At 39.4% G+C, this 20,982-nt stretch overlaps 1 protein-coding gene across 1 annotated transcript in view; it reads left to right on the top strand.

The window, feature by feature from the left end:
* TFAP2D (transcription factor AP-2 delta) overlaps positions 1 to 20,982 on the top strand; it is a 53,912-nt gene that overhangs the window by 10,389 nt on the left and 22,541 nt on the right. The window contains exons 4-5 of the mRNA XM_017659508.3: positions 4,164 to 4,329; positions 4,504 to 4,622. Coding sequence (XP_017514997.1) covers positions 4,164 to 4,329; positions 4,504 to 4,622 — 285 coding nt within the window. The remainder of the gene's footprint in view (positions 1 to 4,163; positions 4,330 to 4,503; positions 4,623 to 20,982) is intronic.

The following is a 20,982-nucleotide window of genomic DNA, read 5'->3' as shown; positions in this document are numbered from 1 at the left end:
TCTCTCTGGACTGAGAAGAGGAAAAGCCTGCTCAGGCGTCGGCACTTGGCCCTTGATCAGGTAGCGGATGCAGGTGAGGGTCCTGTCGCGCTCCACAGCTCCTACTCCGCGACGTGATGGGTTGCTCAACACAATGGTGGGAATGGGTGGTCTTTACTCAGATTCTGAGCACGCGTGTGTCCATTTACCCTTGCACCTCTTCAAAATCTGATGAAATAAGTAGAGCAGATGTGAGGAACCCCATTTTTCAGATGGACAAACCGAGGCCCAGAGTTAGTGGCCTGAGGTCGCTAGTTGGCCATCCTCTTCCTTGCAGCCCAGTACACTTTCCACACCCCGCACAACCGGCCTGCAGATAAAGGCCAGACGTTCCCACCCTCACCAAGAGGGCCACAGCCCCAACCCTACATGTGCTTCTCTGGCCGCATGGCTGGAGGCTCTGCATCTGTGTGGTGTGCCTGGTTGTGTCCCCCCCCACACTAAGTCTTTGGCTTTCTCCTGTAGCTTTGGCAAAGTTATCCGTTTTGTGATAGCTGTGTCCTAGATGACCTTGAGTAGCTAGTCCCTGATTTCTGATGCTGTTATTGTAGCTACTCATCTGAGTTTGCAGCATTACAGAAAGTAGGAAGCTCTATCTGCAAAGTTCAATTTTAACAAGAGTGACCCCCATGGAAATATTACTCCTGAGCATCCTGACTGGGAAAGAGATGAACTCTAGAGAAGTTCTTTGTGAGTGACCTGGTTGAGGCAGCAGTCCTAATGCAGTGCTGGATCTGGGATGGATATTACATAATTTCAACAACCAATAACCACTGACATGCAACACACGCCCAATGACAAACTTCATCTAGTAACAACCAGAGGTAAATACTGTAAATGGCTTGGCACCATTGACTCTGCCATGACTTCCCTTCTCTGAAATATCATTACCCCCTGTAGCCTGGGTCCCCTTAAAGAAGTCCCACCTTCGCGGAACCTTCATTCCAAGTGCAAAACTGTGGTTATGATGACTTATTACTCTTTTTTTTCTGTCCTAAAAGTAAACCACCAGGAAGAAAGATGTCAGGTTCCCAATGCTGCTGTAAACTCTACAAGTTGCCAAATCTTTAGCCAGGACAAGAGAGCTCCCCAAGGCTGCAGCAATGCCAGGTATCAAAGCAACAGAAATTCCCTTTAAAGATACTGTAACATAAAAAATAAAAGACTCTAGAGTTGATGGCTAATCCTGAATACAAAATGAATCCTCTAGGCAATTTGTGTGTGGATAAAGCACACTCTTATTATGCAGCTTGTGTAACTTTCCTAATAAATGCTTATTTGAGCATAAGCCAGAAGCCCAACCCAGATGTGGAAGAGAAAGACCCAGGGCCTGGGGAGTTAGCGCTTGGTCAGGTAGAGACCCATTAACTTCCCTGGGAATTCCTTGGGAACAACTGGCTTTCAGCACATGGCGTTCACTTTGCCAAAAGGAGGCAGTTTTCCATTTGGAGAAGGACTGATTTAACGCCTTCTTTTACAAAAACTATAATCTGCATTTCTCTAAATTAGGTTTCTAACCCACTCTGGATTGGTAAAGCTAAGAAAGATCTAAAATTGTGTCCTTCCTTTCCCAGCATATACCCAGACACACTTCTCTCACTCATAATACATGTGACACCCATTGGGTGGGATTCCTTGTATCCTCAGTTGTGTACTGACTAATGTGCCAGACAAGGGGGTTTATGGGAGAATATAAATTTGCTTACAATTCATAGTGACCCTGGGTGGGAACTACTCATTTTCAGAAGGCTGTGTGAATTTTGAATATAAGGCATTATGATTTTCTTAATATTTTTGCTTCAGTAACCTCACACTGACCTAAATTCTAAAATTATCAGGATCATGATTTACACAATATGACACTAACACCCAGATTTATTGCTATCCAACTTAGTTATCCTGTTCATCTCAACTTTTGAGAAGTCACTTTTTAAATATATAAGTATTTTTATTTTTATAAATATTTGTATATTATTTTTTATTTTAAATTAACTTTATTTGTAAAGTGAATTTTGTCACTATAGGTACAAAGTGAGAACATCAATGAAAGTATAATGGTAGTCTTCGCACAGAAATGTGGGAAAACCATTATTATTACTATTATTTAAAAAATTCTCTCTGATAATGTGAGGTGGAAGAATAGGCAAATTTTTGTTTCTGGGTCCTGAGGCAGGCATTTGCATGGCTTTCCACTATGTTGGCCATAAGTTTAATACCAAGACAAGGAATTGAATTTTACAATTGCATTTATGACCTCTCAGATTTCATATTGAGGGCAGCTCTCCAGGCACTATCCTTAGGAATTTAGCTAAGTGTACAGGACCTGTCTTCCAATCTTGCAGGGCCTGGCTACTCTAATGTTCTCAGTATCCTCTCTTCTGTTTGGGGGGAACAGTCAGGACGATCACCAGCCTCAGATGGCTTAGGGAGAAAGACTTTGGTTCCAGCACTTTTGGGGGAAACTTGGATGACTGCAAGACAACCAGGAGCATTCCAGAGAGCACAAGGGTAGAAACACTAAGAGTGGGGCAGAATTCATCTCTTTTCTCCACCCATTTAAACATCGTTCCAGGTTTCTTAGCCACTGTGCCTAGAGAACACACCCAAATCTGAATGCCAGAGACTTCATCGACATAACATTCCATCTGAGCTGCTTAGAAACAGGGCAAGAGCTATATAAGAGGTAGGCAGTGAATCCTAGACCAGGGCTTCTCAAACTTTAATGTGCCCATGAACCCTCTGAGATTGTGTTAAAATGCAGATTCTGACTCAGGAGGTCTGAGGCTGGGCCTGAGATCCTGCATTTCTAACAAGCCCCTGGCAGATGTCACTGCTGCCAGTTGCAGACCACTTTTTGAGTAAAAAGATTTTGAACAACAGTCTCATGCCTGTTTTTCTTCCTCTGCCTACTTTCTTTCTCTTTTCCTTCATTGCATTTTACCCTTTTCTGGAGAAGAGTCTTAAGATCACCCAGAACAGAAGAAATCAAATGTATGCCCATGAAAGCACACTCTGAATTTGAACTTGCCATTGAACCCCAAAAGCTCTGCCCTCGGATTGCTCAGTGCATGGGGAAACAGCCTTGAATGCCAGGGCTATGTAGTCATCATGTTAGCAGTGTGGACACTGGCTCAGGATTTTTGCATTAAGGGAGGATTGGGCAGCAGAAAACTCCCCCCAGCAATCGCCATGAGGGGCCTCAAGTCTTCTTCAGCTGCCTGACGTTAGGGAAAGTGTTCTGTTGTGCCTGGAGGAGAGCAAAGCTCACGGGGTCTTCTGGACCTTGGAGACAGAAGGCTTCTGCTGCAGGAGGCCTAGCTTGGCAAAACTGCTTTGATGATTTTGCTAATAGTGATTATCTTTGCTTTGTTCCCTAATGTAATAAAGATAAGAACTGCAACAATAATATTATTGGCCACTAACATTTAATGTGTTTCTATTACTATGTTGTGCCTTGTGCTGTGCTTGTGTCTACGGATCCTGAGGACTGACATATAGTAGAGGGATTTGACTCACCACCCACCCATAGGGGTTGGAAGTTTCTGGCAATGGGCATGATTTGTAAGGGTACTTGGGAACTGAGTGACTTAGGTGCCTATAGTTGGTAGATGGATGAGGGAAAGAGGGTTGCAGTTCTCAAACATTTTGGAAAAGAACTTTTAAAACTCTTGTCTATAGGGTAAGTTATGGATAAAAAATGTCCATCCATTGTGTATGTTGACACGCATGCTCATGCACACACACAGTCGTGGATAAATTATACCTACCCCATGTGGGGCTAACTACTGGAATTTGGGGGGTATGATTAATTGAAGTGTTTCTTAGTGTGGATGATACCAAAATTAGCACAGCTAGGTGGCCAGCTAATAGTCCTAGGATTACTAATTTTCAGTACAATTAAAACTGTACCCTCACAAATACTCTCTGTATGATATTCAAAAGGCAAAATGAGTGTTATTTGAAAGGACATCTTCAGAGCAGATTTCTGAGATGACCCGGTGATGTATGTTTAAATAGAATTGCTGCCATGTATTCCCAAGTGCCAAGCCATGCCTTGATGTTAACTGTCCTTCACGCAATTATCTTCTCTCACTGTCACTAACATGACACTTTTCCTTCCCAAGGTGGCACCTGCGTGGTCAACCCCACAGACTTGTTTTGCTCTGTGCCTGGCCGTTTGTCCCTTCTCAGTTCCACTTCCAAATACAAGGTGACAATTGCCGAGGTGAAGAGGCGCCTCTCACCACCTGAATGCCTCAATGCTTCACTCTTGGGAGGCATTTTGAGAAGGTAAGACAGTTGTTTCTTGACTGTGTGTCTTTTAGCTACTGATATCCGCCCTCCTCAGCCCTCAGGCCCCATGTCTTCAGTGTGATGTTGAATTTCCCATGCCATCAAATCTTCTCATCATTTTTCTCAGTATATGAACCTTCAAAACCTAGTTTTTCACTTGTTTCTTGACAGAGCAAAATCCAAGAATGGGGGCCGCTGCCTGAGAGAGAAACTGGACAGGCTTGGCCTGAACTTACCAGCAGGAAGACGGAAAGCAGCCAATGTCACCCTCCTCACTTCCTTAGTTGAAGGTATGACTTCTCAGCTCTGCAAAGTAACGATGGAAGGTTAGCAGTTCTCTGAAATCAGGTTAGTTAGATTACACTGTTTCGCTTTTGTCTATACTATTAAGCAAGATGGTTAATAGTGACAGGTGAATTTTCCAGTTAATGGTGCCAATAATGATTAAATGAAACTTAATGTAAGACTTAGATAATTTGTAAAGTGTCATCTAATTTTAATCTTTGCAATAAAAGGGAAAAAGGTAATGGAAGACTTAGGAACCTTGACAAGTATTCCCTAAATAACAGCAACAAAAACTGGACGCACTATTTTCATTTTTATTATTGCCTGTTTTAGAATTGAGATAAACTTTGGATTAACTCATTGTAATTCAGCACAACGTGATTTACAGAATGTGATTCTGAGAGCATATAGTGTTAATCCCAGTGGACATCTCTTAATGGACGGTCAAGTTCTGTGGCTTTATGGGAGGATAAGCTGAGTCACGGAAAAGTTAAGGTTAACCAGTGGTGTAAAGACAGGTAGAAATATAGTCGCAGAAGGTTTTTTGTTGTTGTTGTTGTCCAATTTTTTTTCTTTTCCCTTTTGTTTCTTCTGCTACATTTTACATATTCTAATTCAATCTTCTTTTAAGAAGAGATATTATTGGAAACTTATTTTTAACTTTGTGAGGGAATTTTTGAATGTGGAAGGAGGTTCTTCCATAACCCAGAATGTTATTTTAAATATGAACAAAGGGGCCTTTTTGCCAAGACTCACCTGGGTGCACCTGTGACACATCTCTTGCCATGGTCATTCATTGATTGGTTCGTAAAATGCTATAGGAGGTGAAAAGAAAGGAAACACAAAAACAAATACATTGCCTTTTCCTAGATTATCAATACATACCATTTATTGTATAATCTTGTGGAAGTTCCTGCTCAGTTTGAGTAAGAATATCATTATAATTACAGCTCCTTAACAATAGAATGCAACACATGTTCTGGATATAATGGAGTGGATTCAGGAATCATATGGGTGGTCAGACTTGATTGGTTCTTAAACCCAACTCCACAGCAGAATCGATGGAGGAAATTTATTTTTAAAATTCCTGGGCATCTTCCCTAAACTGTTGAAGGTCAATCTCTGGGATTATCACCCAGACATCTCTATTTTTTTTTGGAAAAAAACACCTCTAGTGATCCTGATGTATAATGGGGTTTAAGGATCGTTGATCTAAGTGTTTCTTGAGATACTTCCCACTAACTTAAATGGACTGACTGAGTTCTCATGAAATTTATAGCTGGTGTGAAAATTAAAGGCCCTAAGAAACAAATTTCTCAGTACAAACTGAAGCCATAATATATTCACAATTCTTCTTATTAATTTTTAGGGTAACCAAAAGCAATGGCATATCCTGTGTGGAATCATCAATCTGAGCTAACAGTGGCAGGTTAAACATGTGATGAAGTCTTAGGGTGACTTCTGGGGTTTTGCTATCCACTATTTCAGCAGACCTTTCCCACCACAAAAGCGTCGAACTCCCGTTCTATTCATTTGGCTTCTGCTCACAGAGGTGTCACATTCATCTTGGCTGATAAAACCTAAGATTTTATTCTTTCCAGATGCATATTACTTTACCTTGATCCTTTTAAAATCCCTCAAAATCCTGCTATGATGTAGATAGATAAATCTTTTATGGTTGAATTCCAGGCACTTTGATGGAACTGAGATTTAGGGGTAGATGGACCTTTTGTACCCCTCAACCCCACATGTTATATATGACCCTCAAATGCACTCTCCCTCTCTCTTTGTCTTTCTCTCTCACACACACACACGCATTTTAAGTTTCATTTCTATATGTATTTCATTTCTCTGGTATTTTTATTCAATTCCACATTTGTGTTATTTTTAATGCTGATTGTGAACCTACTAAATTTATTTCAAGACTCATGTTGAGCCATGACCCAAGTTAAAAAAGCTACAAGTTGTCTTAGGCCATGAGAAGAACCAAATATTTGGAAAATGAGGACGTGGCATCTAAATTAAAATAGGCTTCATTCTATTCCTGGGATGATAAGAAAAGCAGTTTCATTGTTGAGGACTCTCCTGTATATTTTTATTCTCACATTTCAGCTGATAACTCCTTTCTGGCCAACAGAATGCCATTTTCTACGTTAGTCTTATAGTCCTTGGAATCCTGTAGACAATAGTAGATGTATACAGAATAATGGTGACCCAACTCTGATTTGTCAACCTCCTGGGAGATTGAAATAGTTGATGTCCCTCTTCCGAACTTTTGAGACTTTGATCTTTATTGAGCTAACATGGGTCTGATTCAGTTCTTTCAGGTTTGTTTTGTTTGTACAACTTTAGGTTGTAAATTAAAACCATGTTTACCAGTTGGTGGTCGCAAGACCCTGAATTAACCATTTCTTCAAGTGATACTTCTCCCACTCAATCAAATATTGCAAGAGCCAGCAACATTTTAGATTACTTTTCTTTTCAGAAATTCTAAAATTAGATTTCTAGTTATCAAAAATGGTTCCTCAACAACTATTGTCTTGTGGGAAAGAATACTATTTTTTTCTACCATTTTTAATTGATATATAGCCTTTATTCCCTACATTTTCCACATTAGCCAACATGTGCATTTTCATCACCAATACCAAGTAATTTAGCTTCTCTTAAATGTCTCTTAGAACTGTTGATTGAAACTCTTATAGAGTTGTTTCTCAAATATCCTGATGATCCCATAAATCATTGGGATTCACTGACATTCCTCCTCTATGCTCAATTTGATACAGTACTTAAGCACAAGAGATAATATCCCAATGGCTTATTCCTCATAGGCTAGCCTTAAAAATAAATCTCAGAAAGGTCAACCTTCTATGACCTTACAGTACTTGTCTCTGCCCATTTCTGGGGAAGATTTGAACATAGTCTTGCCATTTTTGCTGATTTGAAAGATATCCCAAAGAAAGAGTAGTTCATGGAGACCCTGTTAGGCATTCCATGCGGAGATGAAATAACCTTTGTAAAGATCCAATCAGTGAACAAGGTGCCTACAGATGACACTGGGAGTGTCATCATTATGATGGGAATCGAAACTAGTAGATGAACATTTGCATTTTTTTTAAAACTGTATCACTAACATAACAGTGGTTTCATCGTGATATTCCTAGGTTTCCACATTGACTTTGGGTTTTCAATCATTTATTTTTAATAAGTTTATATTCATTTCCCCCTGTGTGTCTTTTAAATGGAGTCATTTGAGTAATAGCTTCATCCTAACATCGTTCTCAAATCAACATATTAATGTCATTACTTTAAGGATTATTTCAGGGATTTAAAAGAGAGGGCTATTTAGTGCAAATCTCTGATATATTTAAATAATTCAAAACATTTCTGTTCCAAATATCAATGCACCTAATAACAAGTGGGGTTGAAGAACTCGAGACTGACTTTTCACCTGATAAAGTTGTTTGAAAAGTGAACTTTTTTATTAGAGTGGGGATTTTATCCTGGTTCACATAGCATAGGTATATGTGACCTAGAATGGGATATGAATATTTGAATCCAGAGTCCCCTGAATGTAATACTAGATTGTATCCATATATCTTCACCAAATGGGGTTTAAATATACAAGTAATGGTTGGTACAAGTTCTTGTTTCCACTTTATCATATGAAGTTCTTATTTTCCCTTGCTAATCATATTGCTATTACCTCTCCTTCATCCATTCTGTTATCTATAAAATCAGAGAGAGGTCACTCTCTGGAAAATAAGGAGGATTAGAGTTGCTTAACACAATGCACTGATCTTCCTGAAATCTTGGGATAATCGCAGACCCCTTTAGGGTTGAAATAAGTCAGTGTCTAGAAAGCATTTAAAGAATTTAGCCAATATTATTGTTCTAATTCTAATATTCTTGCTATATATTTATTATTCATGAATTGACAATAACTGTCTCACATATATTTTACTCCAGAACAATCTTGTGTAGTTAGTGGTTGTCAAAACAAATATGAGAAGTCATTGAGGTAGTCAGTCCTGCCCATCACCCCCTCCTCACTTGAGGTTTTCCAGATGGTCAAAGTTGCAGAGGATTGTTGGAGGAAGTTTAGTTCACTTGAGTAGGTGCTTTCCTGGGGCAGTTCTGCTGAACTGGCAAATCTCATAACACTTTCCCAGGCAGCACTAGGAATTTTGAAGCACATTTTAAGTCCATAACCAAATGCCTTGGTTTGCAGTTCATCATTATAGGAGGTCAAAGTCTGTTTTCAAATATGTATGTATATGTGTATATATGTATGTATATATATATGTATATAATAATACATAAGCATATACATTATATATATACATAAAGCAGTGGGGGGCAAGGGGGCACAGGGAAGGCAGTACAACATAGAGAAGACAAGTAGTGAGTCAATAGCATCTTACTACGCTGACGGACAGTGACTGTAATGGGGTATGTGGTGGGGACTTGATAATGGGAGTAGTCTAGTAACCATAATGTTGCTCGTGTAATTGTACATTAATGATACCAAAAAAAAAAAACCAGTGTGGGGCAGATATAAATACACATATAAAATATATGTTAAAATACAGATAGATATTTGAAAAACAGTGTGGGGCACTGAAGGGTATAAACACACATCAGCAAAAGGGAACCATTTGCAAATATTGTGTGTAATCTCCATTCACTCTTTTCAGGTTTAAACCCTTTGTCACTGTTGTTTCCTTCTTCAGTTTAAAAAATGTAAGCTCCCAGGCTCTGCCCTGTACTTGGAACGTCATGAGAACCAAGTTGTACCAATTGCAAAATGTATTATCCCTTGTCCTGGTACCACCCTCCCAACCGTGATAAAAACACTTCTAAAATTTTGTCTGCCTGTGAGTTGGTTCCTTAACCTGACTGAGCTTCATTTCCTTAATTTTTAAATAAGGATCATGATATCTGTAAAGGTTGGTGTAATACTAGATGTTACAACAGTTAATTCCCAAATTTTCAGTGGCTTAATGCAGTAGAATCTTATTTCCCCTTCATCACAGTCTGAACTGGGTGTTCCTCATTGGGGGGCCTTCTCTCATGATCTCATTCAGGACCCTAGAGTTTGCTTCCATAGGTGCACCCTCCTCTGGGTCCTGGGAGCTCTACTCATTCAGCTCATCATAAGGAAAGAGGTGATGTTGAAAGTACATAGCTTCTTACACACTTGCCTAGGAAGTGACCCACTTTACTACTGCTCACATTCCATGAGAACCAGTCACATGGCCACACCTAATTCCAGAGGTAGGTAGGGTATGCTAGGAAAGGCAGTTTCAGCTGGGTATTGTGTTCTCAGCCACAACTCTCTAGTTTCTAAAAAAAGGACAAATCTTTGATGGTCCAGCATCCATTTCTGCTGTAACATCTGCCTTGTGTATCTTTTGTAAGATGAAATACATTTACGTAGATTAGAACAACCAATTTGACACTGAACTCTTTCAAATAGATGAGGTAGTGTATGTGAGGCAGAGGAAATAGGCTACTGCACCTATGGTTTTGTGTCATATGGTGCGCTTGAGGTGACCTTCAGTTCTGCTCCTACTCATGGTGACTGTGGTAGAAAAAGGCAAATGTGTCCAGGCCCATTTGGCTCAGTCCTGCCCAGGTCATTACTCGCTCTTGCAAGTCATGATGTTCACTTAAAAGCATATGTCTGCATTATTTCCTAGTAACTTTATTTTACTTTTCCTATTATTCTTTCAAATTTTATGCCTCAATTAATGTGTTTTTCAAACCTCAGTTTCTGCTTTTTTTTTCATTATTTGTATTTATCTAAATTCATTTAAGCATTGAATTTATCAGAATTCAATAAAATTGTAGACTGGGTTTATTCCTATTGATGTGTGACTCCTGATGAATAGCAATGGAAATTTTGGAATTGCCCATATTTTAATTTACAACAAATGCTTGAGTTTAGAGTTTGATCTAAGAACAGGGTGAGACAGTAATTTAGCTTTTGAATTAGTGTGATTTCAAATAGACAATTTATACAAGTGGTAAAGTTACAAAAAGTATATAGTGAAATACTTCCTTTTCACTTTATTCCCCGGTCATTAGTACCCCTCCAAGAAGAAAACAAATGTTATTCATTTCTCTATTTCCTTCCTAGGATGTATGTGTATATGCATAAGGCTTTTCTTTTTTTTTTAAAGAAATTTTAGTATTCTTTGCACACTGCTCTACACATTGTGTTTTTCTCATACCTTATTTTAGTGTTTTTTTTTCAGTGCATACAAATTGTCCATATTTTAAATAATCGTGGTGTTCCTTTGTTTGAGGTTTGGGGCATCAGAATTTATTTAACCAGTTCCCTACTGAATATCATATGGGTGTTTTCAATCTTTGGCCATTACAAACGGTACTACAATGAACAACCTTCTTACATAAATAATTCTGTTGATATGCGAGTCCATCTATTTAGCAAATTCCTCGCATTGTTACAGGGTCAGAACATAACTGCATTTGTAATTTTAGCAGATTATCAGAAGATTGTCCTCCATAGGATTTATAATCCTATCAATAGTAGGGGTAAAAAGCATATGATAGTACTTCCCTGTACTCTAGCCAAGCAGGATGCTACTGACTTTCTGATTCATTTAAAAATTTTTTAAAAAGGCTGCCTCAATTATAAAGGAGATTGAGTTGAATATATTCTTAGGGAAATTTTAATATTTTTTCTGTCTACTTACCTTGTCCTTATGGGGTAATTTTTTAATATTAATCTCATTGATTTTTAAGTACTCATTGTATATTGGGAAAATTGTCTGTATGTCACTGATGTGAATTGCCAGTCCTCCCCACCCCCGGTTTTGGTTTGTCTGTTTGCTGTGATGAGTTATTTGTTTGTTTGCTTATTTGTTCAGGTCTATGTCATATAGAACTTTTTGATGTTAATCTAATAATGTATTTTGTTTCATGGCTTTTAGTTTGTATTGTACTTAAAAGGAACTTTTTATTTCAAGATTATAGAATAGTATTCCCATGTTATCTTCTAATTACAGTTCTATTTTTTATATTTAAGTCTTTGATCCATCTGGACTTTGTTTTGTTGTCAGATGTATATGGTATAGATCTAATTTTATTTGTTGTTTTCCAGATGGTCACCCAGTTGTCCCAACACCTTTTACTGAAAACCTATCTTTTCCCTACTAGATGAAAGGCAAGTTTCATCTTGCACTAAGTCTCTCCATACAAATATACTTTTTTAATAGACTGATGACTCTGTTTCCCTAACAATGCTGTCTCTACTTCTACTACCAAGTTTCTTTTTGTTTTTAGAGTTTATACTGTATCAGCTAAATAAGGCAGAACTCATCACACAAGAGCTCATATAGATAGGGCTCTTTACAGTTTAATATTAACTCTGTAGTGACTGCCTTCCCTTTGTAGAAGCCACAGAATTCCTTGTGTTTTGGGGAAGATGCATAGTTAATCCTTATTTAAAGCGTTCCTTCACTTTCACACAGTAGTTCTCAACCTCGGCTTAACCTAATGTTACTTCAGGAGCTTGCAAGAAAAGGTAGATGCTCTGGCTCCAGAGATTGACTGAAATGGGGTGGAACCAATACTTTAAAAAACAAAAACAAAGAAACACTCCCAGGTTATGGGAGTAGGAAAGGTTGAAAAACAGTCTTCAAGTATAGTCTCATTTATTAAATGGCTCCACTGATATAACTATGTGCTCTATTTTTATGAACTCTCTCTATATTTCCTCCTTCCCAGCAGTCTTCTTTTGCTCTAGTGTTTTACTATATTCTTTGGAAGGGGTGCCTCACAAAACTATTGTTATAATTGATCAATAAAAGTAAATCTGAAAGCTTTTTCATTTAACATATATGTACTGAGTACCTATTATGAATCAGGTGCTATGCTAAGTGCAGTGTATGGAATGGGGAACAAAGCTATCACTTTGGAAAATAAAGCATTGGTGTTTAAACAATCGTCATTAAACTAGGGAACTACCACATTGTAAGGCATCCATCATAGATTGTATAAGATGCAGTGCTATAGGGCACATTCATTTCAGAATAGTTTAGGGAGCCCATAGCATAGATTAACTTTGTCCTTCAGCCCTACAGTCTAATGTTGCTTAATAGTGTAAGACAACTTATTTAACATAATAATTTAATTTAATAATATCCAGGTTTGAAAATATTCTCGAATTTGCTTTCTAATAGGTACTTCTTAGAATAATCCCAGAGATGAATTTGCACATGTTATTTTCCCATACATATAAATAAAATAGAAATCATAGATATGTGACAGGAATTTAATATGTATGAGTGGTTGCTTTTATTTAATAACATTTGTATTGCAATACTAAGTCAAACAAATTATTTTGAAGGCTATCTTGGTACAGTGACAGTTGGTAAGAATTATCTAGTAATAGGAATGCAGAAATATCCTTCAGTACAAATTAATGTACTAGATATTGATTTTTAGTTTCCTAAAGTATACCTTTTCCCTAAAAAAGAATAATTTTAAAGGAAGGAAAAATCCTTAATGACTATATAAAAGGTTGAAACATCAGATGTATTTGTTTCTATTTTAAAAGGCATCAGATTTGCTTCCCATAAAATAAAATGAAAACTCAGAATTGCAGTAAAATGAGCCATCAACTTTTTTTTGAAAAATAATCTTAAAATTATAATGAACCACCAACTTTTTTTTGGAAAAATAATCTTAAAATTATAATGCTATGTCTACTTGGATAAGGGAATTATAGCATCAGTTAGATAACAGTAGCTAAACCTAAAAGAAAGAAATCAAAATTAGCTTAAAGACAGAAACAGCTGCAGAGCTGTGCCATGGCCGTGGGTGGTCAAGACCTGGCTGCCGTGAGCTGAGTCACACCTGCAGGTCACCCCAGCTCCCTGGACTCTCATGGTGACACCCTCCTCCTTCCTGGGGGGCCTGAGGATTCAGGGGATCCCCGGACAGCTTGTGGCCTCCGTGGACTGCACATGGAGCAACACGAGCAGAAGGACCAGTTGGGAAAGGCTGCAGGTGGGCCTGGGCGTCAGCCAGCATTCGTGTGATGTGGTCGCCTTCTCCTCTTAGCTTCATGAGGTCGCTCTCAGTCCGCACGGCTGCCTTCCAGCTTTCCTGGGTCTTTTCTTATGCAAGAGAAGCTCCCTTTGGTAGAAGGACCTGGTTCTCTCCAATTCTTTGCCCATGTCTTCTGCTATCTTCTTGTGCAGCTGGCAAATCTGGAACTTGGAGTTCCACTTCCTGCGCAGTTGATCAGTTTCTACTCAATTTCTGCCCACCTCTTTTCCTCCTCAAAGATTTGGCTCTGAAGTGGCTTGATGCATTCTAGGTGTAACTCAGGCAGAATCTGGAGCTTCAGCTGAAGTAGTTGACTTCTAGCTATAGGATTTCACACCTCAGAGATGATTCCTCTGCCTGGAGGGCCACTGTTTGTTTTCTCAGCTCTTCATTCACTTGCTTTCATTCCCTCGATGATCTAGCTGTCCTGGGACTTTAAGGAGACACAGGGGAGGCAGCATCGTTCACGTCGGCCCTCAGTGCCACTTCTGACCCGGGGACGGGGTGTTTGCTGTTTCCCACTTCCCGCTTCTGTTTGACTTCCAGGCCCCCGCCATCCAGGAGATGTCTCAGGGGTGCGGGTGGGGGGACGGCGTGGAGCAAGGTCTCAGCCACTGACAGTAGCAGGCTGACTCCTTCTTTCAGGTCCTGCTCCAAACGTGTGTCCGACCACAGCAGTCCTTCCTTCTCCCTCTCCTTTTCCTCCAGCCTCTGCCTGCATCTTGCGATGTTCTGGGCAAGGACTTCTGCCCTTCCTGGAAAAGCATTGTTGCCTTTCCAGTCATCCAGCATTTCCTTGGCAGGTTGGTCTCCATCCTTCTGTGATGCCCTGAGGGTTGGTTTCTCATCAGTGGCCTTGGGAAGTGTAGGAGGCTGGCTCCCCGATCCCTTTGCCAGAAGGTCCAGAGCGAACTGAAGGGACAGCCTCAGGTGCATGGTCACCACTGCCAAGCTCAGTCTTTGTACGGCGGGAAGACTGGCCTTCCCCGCAGGTGGCCTACCGGTGTCATCGGCTGAAGTCGTTCGTTCCGTAGTGTCACTACAGTTCCCAGGTGCTTCTTGGCGGGCAGAACAGCTTCTGCCCTGAGCCTCGGTGCGTCGTGAATTCCATGCTCTCACTATGAGAAACACATTCACAAAACCTACCAGGTTCTCCCAGGGAACTCGACAGAGCATCTGCACACAGCCTGCCAGGGTCCCCCGGAGGACTGCAAGGAGTCCGGATAGGTATCCCCAGCTCTCGCCTATCACCAGGAGAGCCCCCCACAGGCACTCCAGGATCAGCTGGCACGTGAGTCCGGTAGCAGGCAGCAGGCCCTCCATGGCGGTGGGGGCTCCACAGCTCTGCCTCCAGTGCCAGTGTCTGTGGTCAGAGGGGACTGCTCAGAACCCTGCAGAGTTCCGTCGCTAAGGTGAGCAGGGGCCCCGCCAACAGGCAGGTCGGTTAGGTGGGGGAGGGGAGGCCAGCCAGGTTCAAGAGCACTGCTCTCCCTACCTGCTCCGACTGAGAAAGTGATGTCACCTGTACAGGCACACGGGTCTGGAGGGAAAGGCCGATCCCAGCCAGAAGCTCTGACACTCTGGGCCCACCTGGGCCCGCAGCAGACCTAGGGGACAACACAGGGCCAGGCCAGGCCCCTTTCTGTGTATGAGGGCAAGTCAGGGCAGAGCTGCTGGGCCCCATCCCGGCTAAGGCCCTGTCTCCTGATCTAACATTGTCTGTTGCTTCTGGGATGCCCACTGCTGCCCACCAGGGCCCGGGCATCTCCCTCCTCTGAGGCTCCCTCCCTCCTTGTGTTCTTGTCCCTGTGGGTGTCGTGTGTTCATGTTTCTAGACCCTGCTTTACAGGATCCTAGAAACATGATGGGGCATGATTTCTAAAAGTTAAATATTAGGAAACAAAGTGAGTTAGGGGCTGATGACAGATGACAGTTACAGAATTTCAACTATCTTAACAGCTTCCAGTTCATTAGCCTTTTTTTTTTCTTTTTATTATTTCAGATTAGGGATTTTGTTTTCTTTTTTTTTTATTAAGGCATCATTGATATACACTCTTATAAAGGTTTCACAAGAAAAACAATGTGGTTACTACATTCACCCTTATTGTCAAGTCCCCCCAGACACTATTGCAGTCACTGTCCATCAGTGTAGTGAGATGCCACAGAGTCACTATTTGCCTTCTCTGTGCTATACTGTCTTCCCCATGATCCCCCCATACCATGTGTGTCAATCATAATACCCCTCAATCCCCTTCTTCCTCCCTCCCCACCCCAGGTTCTCCACCCCTCCCCTTTGGTAACCACTAGTCCCTTCTTGGAGTATGTGAGTCTGCTGCTATTTTGTTCCTTCAGTTTTGCTTCATTATTATACTCCACGAATGAAGGAAATCATTTGGTACTTGTCTCTCTCTGCCTGGGTTATTTCACTGAGCATAATACCCTCTAGCTCCATCCATGTTGTTGCAAATGGTAGGATTTGTTTTCTTCTTACGGCTGAATAGTATTCCATTGTGTATATGTACCACATCTTCTTTATCCATTCATCTACTGATGGACACTTAGGTTGCTTCCATATCTTGGCTCTTGTAAATAGTGCTGCGATAAACATAGGGTCACATATGTCTGTTTGAATCTGAAAAGTTGTTTTCTTTGGGTAAATTCCTAGGAGTGGAATTCCTGCATCAAATGTTATTTCTATGTTTAGGTTTTTGAGGAACCTCCATATTGCTTTCCACAATAGTTGACCTAGTTTACATTCCCACCAGCAGTGTAGGAGGGTTCCCCTTTCTGTGCATCCTCGTCAGCATGTGTTGTTCCTAGTCTTTTTAATGCTGGTCATCCTAACTGGTGTGAGGTGATACCTCATTGTGGTTTTAATTTGCATTTCCCTGATAATTAGCAATGTGGAGCATCTTTTCATGTGCCTGTTGGCCATATGAATTTCTTCTTTGGAGAAGTGTCTGTTCATATCCTCTGCCCATTTTTTAATAGAGTTATTTGCTTTTTGGGTGTTGAGGCATGGGAATTTTTTATATATTTTAGATGTTAACCCTTTGTCGAATATGTCATTTACAAATATATTCTCCCATACTGTAGGATTCCTTTTTGTTCTGCTGATGGTGTCCTTTGCTTTACAGAAGCTTTTTATCTTGATGTAGTCCCATTTGTTCATTTTTGCTTTCATTTTCCTTGCCCAAGGAGATACATTCAGGGAAAAGTTGCTCATGTTTATATTCAAGAGAGTTTTGCCTACGTTTTCTTCTAAGAGTTTTACGGTTTCATGACTTACATTTAGGTCTTTGATCCATTTCGAGTTTACTTTGTATATGCGGTTGGACAATATTCCAGTTTCATTCTTTTGCATGTAGCTGTCCAATTTTGCCAACACGACCCATCAACTTCTTTAGAAAACATTTCCCCATTAACTTCACAGTTCTGGGCAACATCAGTGATTGACATTTCAATTTTTCCTAATATTTTTGCTTCTGAGTATGCAAAACGAATGCCGTGAATCCAGGGAGCAAATTCTCTTTTTATGTTCTTCCCATATTCTCTAATACTATTTGTGCTGACTTTTTGAGAGAGTTACTCAAAATGCGTCACTTCCTGCTGCTGTTACTACTGACACCTTGAATATTCCTTAGTGGTTTCCACTTTTTTGAAAGGGGGCAGGGGAGCTTGGGTGGGCCTACTTGGCTTATAGAGCCTAAAGCCTAGCACTTAGAATATTCCTATCCAAGCCAACACTGTGCTCCAAAACATCCATGTATCCTACTCCTAAAATATTAAGTATTGAAGAGACATGATATAAAATAGATGTACATGCTGAGTTAGTGTGTTGCTTCAGTTGTGTATAAAAAGTAGGGAGGGTGTGGTTTGTGAAGTGGCACAGTGCATGGAAATTAAGGAATAGCTTAACCAGTTCTGCAAAAAAAGAACTAGGGCATCCTGCCCCACCTCACACAGAAATGAGGTGATGCCCGATATTCTACGGGAATAAAAGGGAAAATGTTCTCGGCCGTTCCTGGAACCCTCTTTCTTTCACAGGTTACCACACCTGCTTGTTCAGATGGGCATTAGTCCCACCACAGAGACAGAGAACTCCTATATCTTTATTTTCACAAATCAGTCACATCCTCTAGAGTCTTCATATGCTGTTCTGATCCGAACATTTAGATTTTTCTTAAACCTGTTGACTCGAAGATATCTGTTATATAACATTTAACTATAGATGTGTCATCTTTACTGAGTATCATGTATTTTAATATATGGATTCGTATACTCATTCATTCCTAGGTCCTCACACCCAAAGCTTTTGTGGCATGATAGACACATTTTAACTACTCATCAGCCCTATCTTCACTTGCCACTTCTTTTGATGTAGCATTGCTATACATGCAGTAACAATGTGACATCTCAAGCAGGAGAAAGCAGTAAACAGAACTAAGGGGAGGAATGATCTGACTGTCAATGTAAATGTAAATAGCAGCTGTTCCATTCAAACTGTTTTTAAAACTACCACACCGTGAGAGCTTTACATATAATGGGCCAGAATCAGGTTTCAGCACAAAATTTAAGAGACATGCTGCTATCCTCCTGTTTGCAAGATTTTACTTCTCCCACTATTGTACAAACAGTATGGGGAAAAATGTAATAGTCTCTCTTAAAATGATATTTCAATATCTATTTCTGTGTGAATATTTTAATATGCACCTATATCAATAATACGTAATCTGAATTGCTGTACAAAGATGACACTGTGAATGCTGGTGTTGTGTTAGCTGGAAGACACTTTTGAGTCCTAAGGTCACCTGAATTTATTCTCTGTTCCGAGGCTGTGTCCATTATTTGATGTATTAAGCATTAAGGCTTTTCCCTCAAATTTGAAATTTCTTGAATTATCTCTCTTCTGTCATTTTTCTAGCAAAAGTGGCAATCCCATGACATTACAATGTCCTTTTAAAAAATGTGCCATTTCTTCTGTCCAGTATGTACATATTTTCTTTCCTAATTGGCTATGGTGATAAACTGCTGGTAATAAGCACTTTAAAAATACTGCTCATACCTTGCAACTTTATCCACAATTGTGAACCTTCAAAAACGAGCACTACCCAGACTCATCAGTATGTGGACCATTTCCTTTTATTATGTCATCTTTCTATTTAAAATGGAGGAAAAACAATGAGGTTTCCTGCTGCATGAATATAAAAACCTGCTACTGCTCTGAAACAGAGTTGGGGTGGGTGGAGGGGTGAAGATCATGATCAGATAGTTCACAAAACATTGTGTAATCGAATAAGTTTACCTCATTGTAATATTTCTATATTAAATCAGACTCTTCCAAGGCCAGGAACCGGACTTCTCACATTTCGGAAATGAAAAAGTGATTACAGACAAGTAAATGGATAAAAATAATGAAAGACAACATTAGAATCTATTGGTAACACAAATAAAATTAAACACACCTGCATAAATGCAAGAGTCTGATTTGATGCTTGGTTAATATTTGTACACACTGAAACTTCAAATCCAGATATTAACTAAGATCTGTGTATTCATCAAAATGGACCTTTCCACATGAATGTGTCTTTCTGTGAAATAAACAAGGGCAAGGAGCCTACCAGCTCTTATTTGCTCAGAAGGCATAAATGATATAAATAAAACACTATTTAAGAGTTCTTAGCCTCGCTGTTTCTTTTAATATATATCAGGGAACACCTTTGAGACAAAAGCCTTTAGGAGAAAAAGCTTTAAGCAAATATTGAACCCAGTTAGTTATAAACACGCTAAAGTTTTTGTATATTGAGGTTTTGTATACTGAAATGCACCAAAATTAATATGGGTTGATGGATGAGTAGAGGTAAAGAAAGATGAACAGGTATGTGATAAAACAAATTTAGTATAGCATTAAGGTGGGGGCATATGGGTGTTCACTGTCAAAGTCTTAAACCTTGCTATATGTTGGAAATGTTTTATAATTAAAATGTTTGAGAATAATCCTTAGGATTCATTTACATTTTTTATTTCCTTAGGATTTTTAGCCATAAAACAGGAAAGTATCAGAGAATAATTTGGGGGAAAATTACTCTGAGAATTACATTTTCTCAGCTCTATGCTATCCTAAAACGTTTTCCTGTTTTCTATTGTCAGTAATTTTCTCTGTAATTCTTGGTAAGTTTCTCAGTCTGAAAGATTAATCTCTTTTCTCTAGTGGAAAAAAATAGCATCTTTACTAAGGAAACTTTCTTTGATATTAACTAGCTTATTTGGCATATTTATATTGTATATCTAAAACTTCTCCTCCTCTATAGTAACATTAACCATTTTTGTTTCTTCCTAGTATAAATTCATTGACTACTCTGTTATACCATGAATATAAAGCAGAATGAAATCCGTGACTTTACTTAGACTGCTGCTTTGACCGACCACCAAATAAATATCATATGGTTTTGTCATTAAGCCTATTTTTTTTATTCCTTCATGGCAAAATGTGACTGATCGTGTGGCTATTGGGTTGTCCATATATGACTACCACCTTTTCCTCCTATGAACCTATGTAAAACATTTTCTCTCTACCACTCATTTCACATTTGTACTACAGTAGTTTGATTTTATATAATATCAACATAACATCAGTAAACACGTGCAGATCATAGTAGTGTTTATATAAGTGCAATATAAATTAAAACATTCAGTAAAGTTGTTGCTACTATTATTAGTATTATTGTCATCATCCTAGAAACAGGGACAATCTTTGATACCCTTTTCTATTCCCCATTACTCCTATCTAGAACTGCATCTTGAACAAAGTAGGTGTTCCATATATATATATGCAGTGCAAACCTGCCTTTTAAAGGCTTAACGTTCAGGTAAAATTTGGCTCGGATTTCCAAAATACTATTGCCTTCCAGATTGAAATGCATCACCCCATCTTAACTTTGCCAGTAAGTCATGTTTACCCCATTTCTTAAAAATTTACTCAGGTTTAAGACTTTGTAAAAGAACAAAAGTCATGTATGATTTTATTATACAGAAAAAGCATTGTATTTTAATAATGTGCTTCAGAAGCACTGTGAATAATGCTAACAGGTTCTGAAGCCTGCCGTATAATGGCCTGATAATGATAGCACTATAATCACACCGTATAGTGGCCTTACAATGTAATGTTACAAAATTCATACAATTCATTTGTTTCCCCTTTCCAAAGCTTTCTGACTTCTTTAAGAAGTTATTTGGATCCTTTACTGATGGGTCTCAAGGAAAAGATATCTGAATATTTCAGATACA

Source organism: Manis javanica, chromosome 16 (genome assembly GCF_040802235.1).
Source record: "Manis javanica isolate MJ-LG chromosome 16, MJ_LKY, whole genome shotgun sequence".
In the NCBI taxonomy this organism is placed as follows: Eukaryota; Metazoa; Chordata; class Mammalia; order Pholidota; family Manidae; genus Manis; species Manis javanica.
The sequence above is the reverse complement of the archived record's forward strand: the minus strand, read 5'-3'. Positions and strand labels throughout refer to the sequence as shown.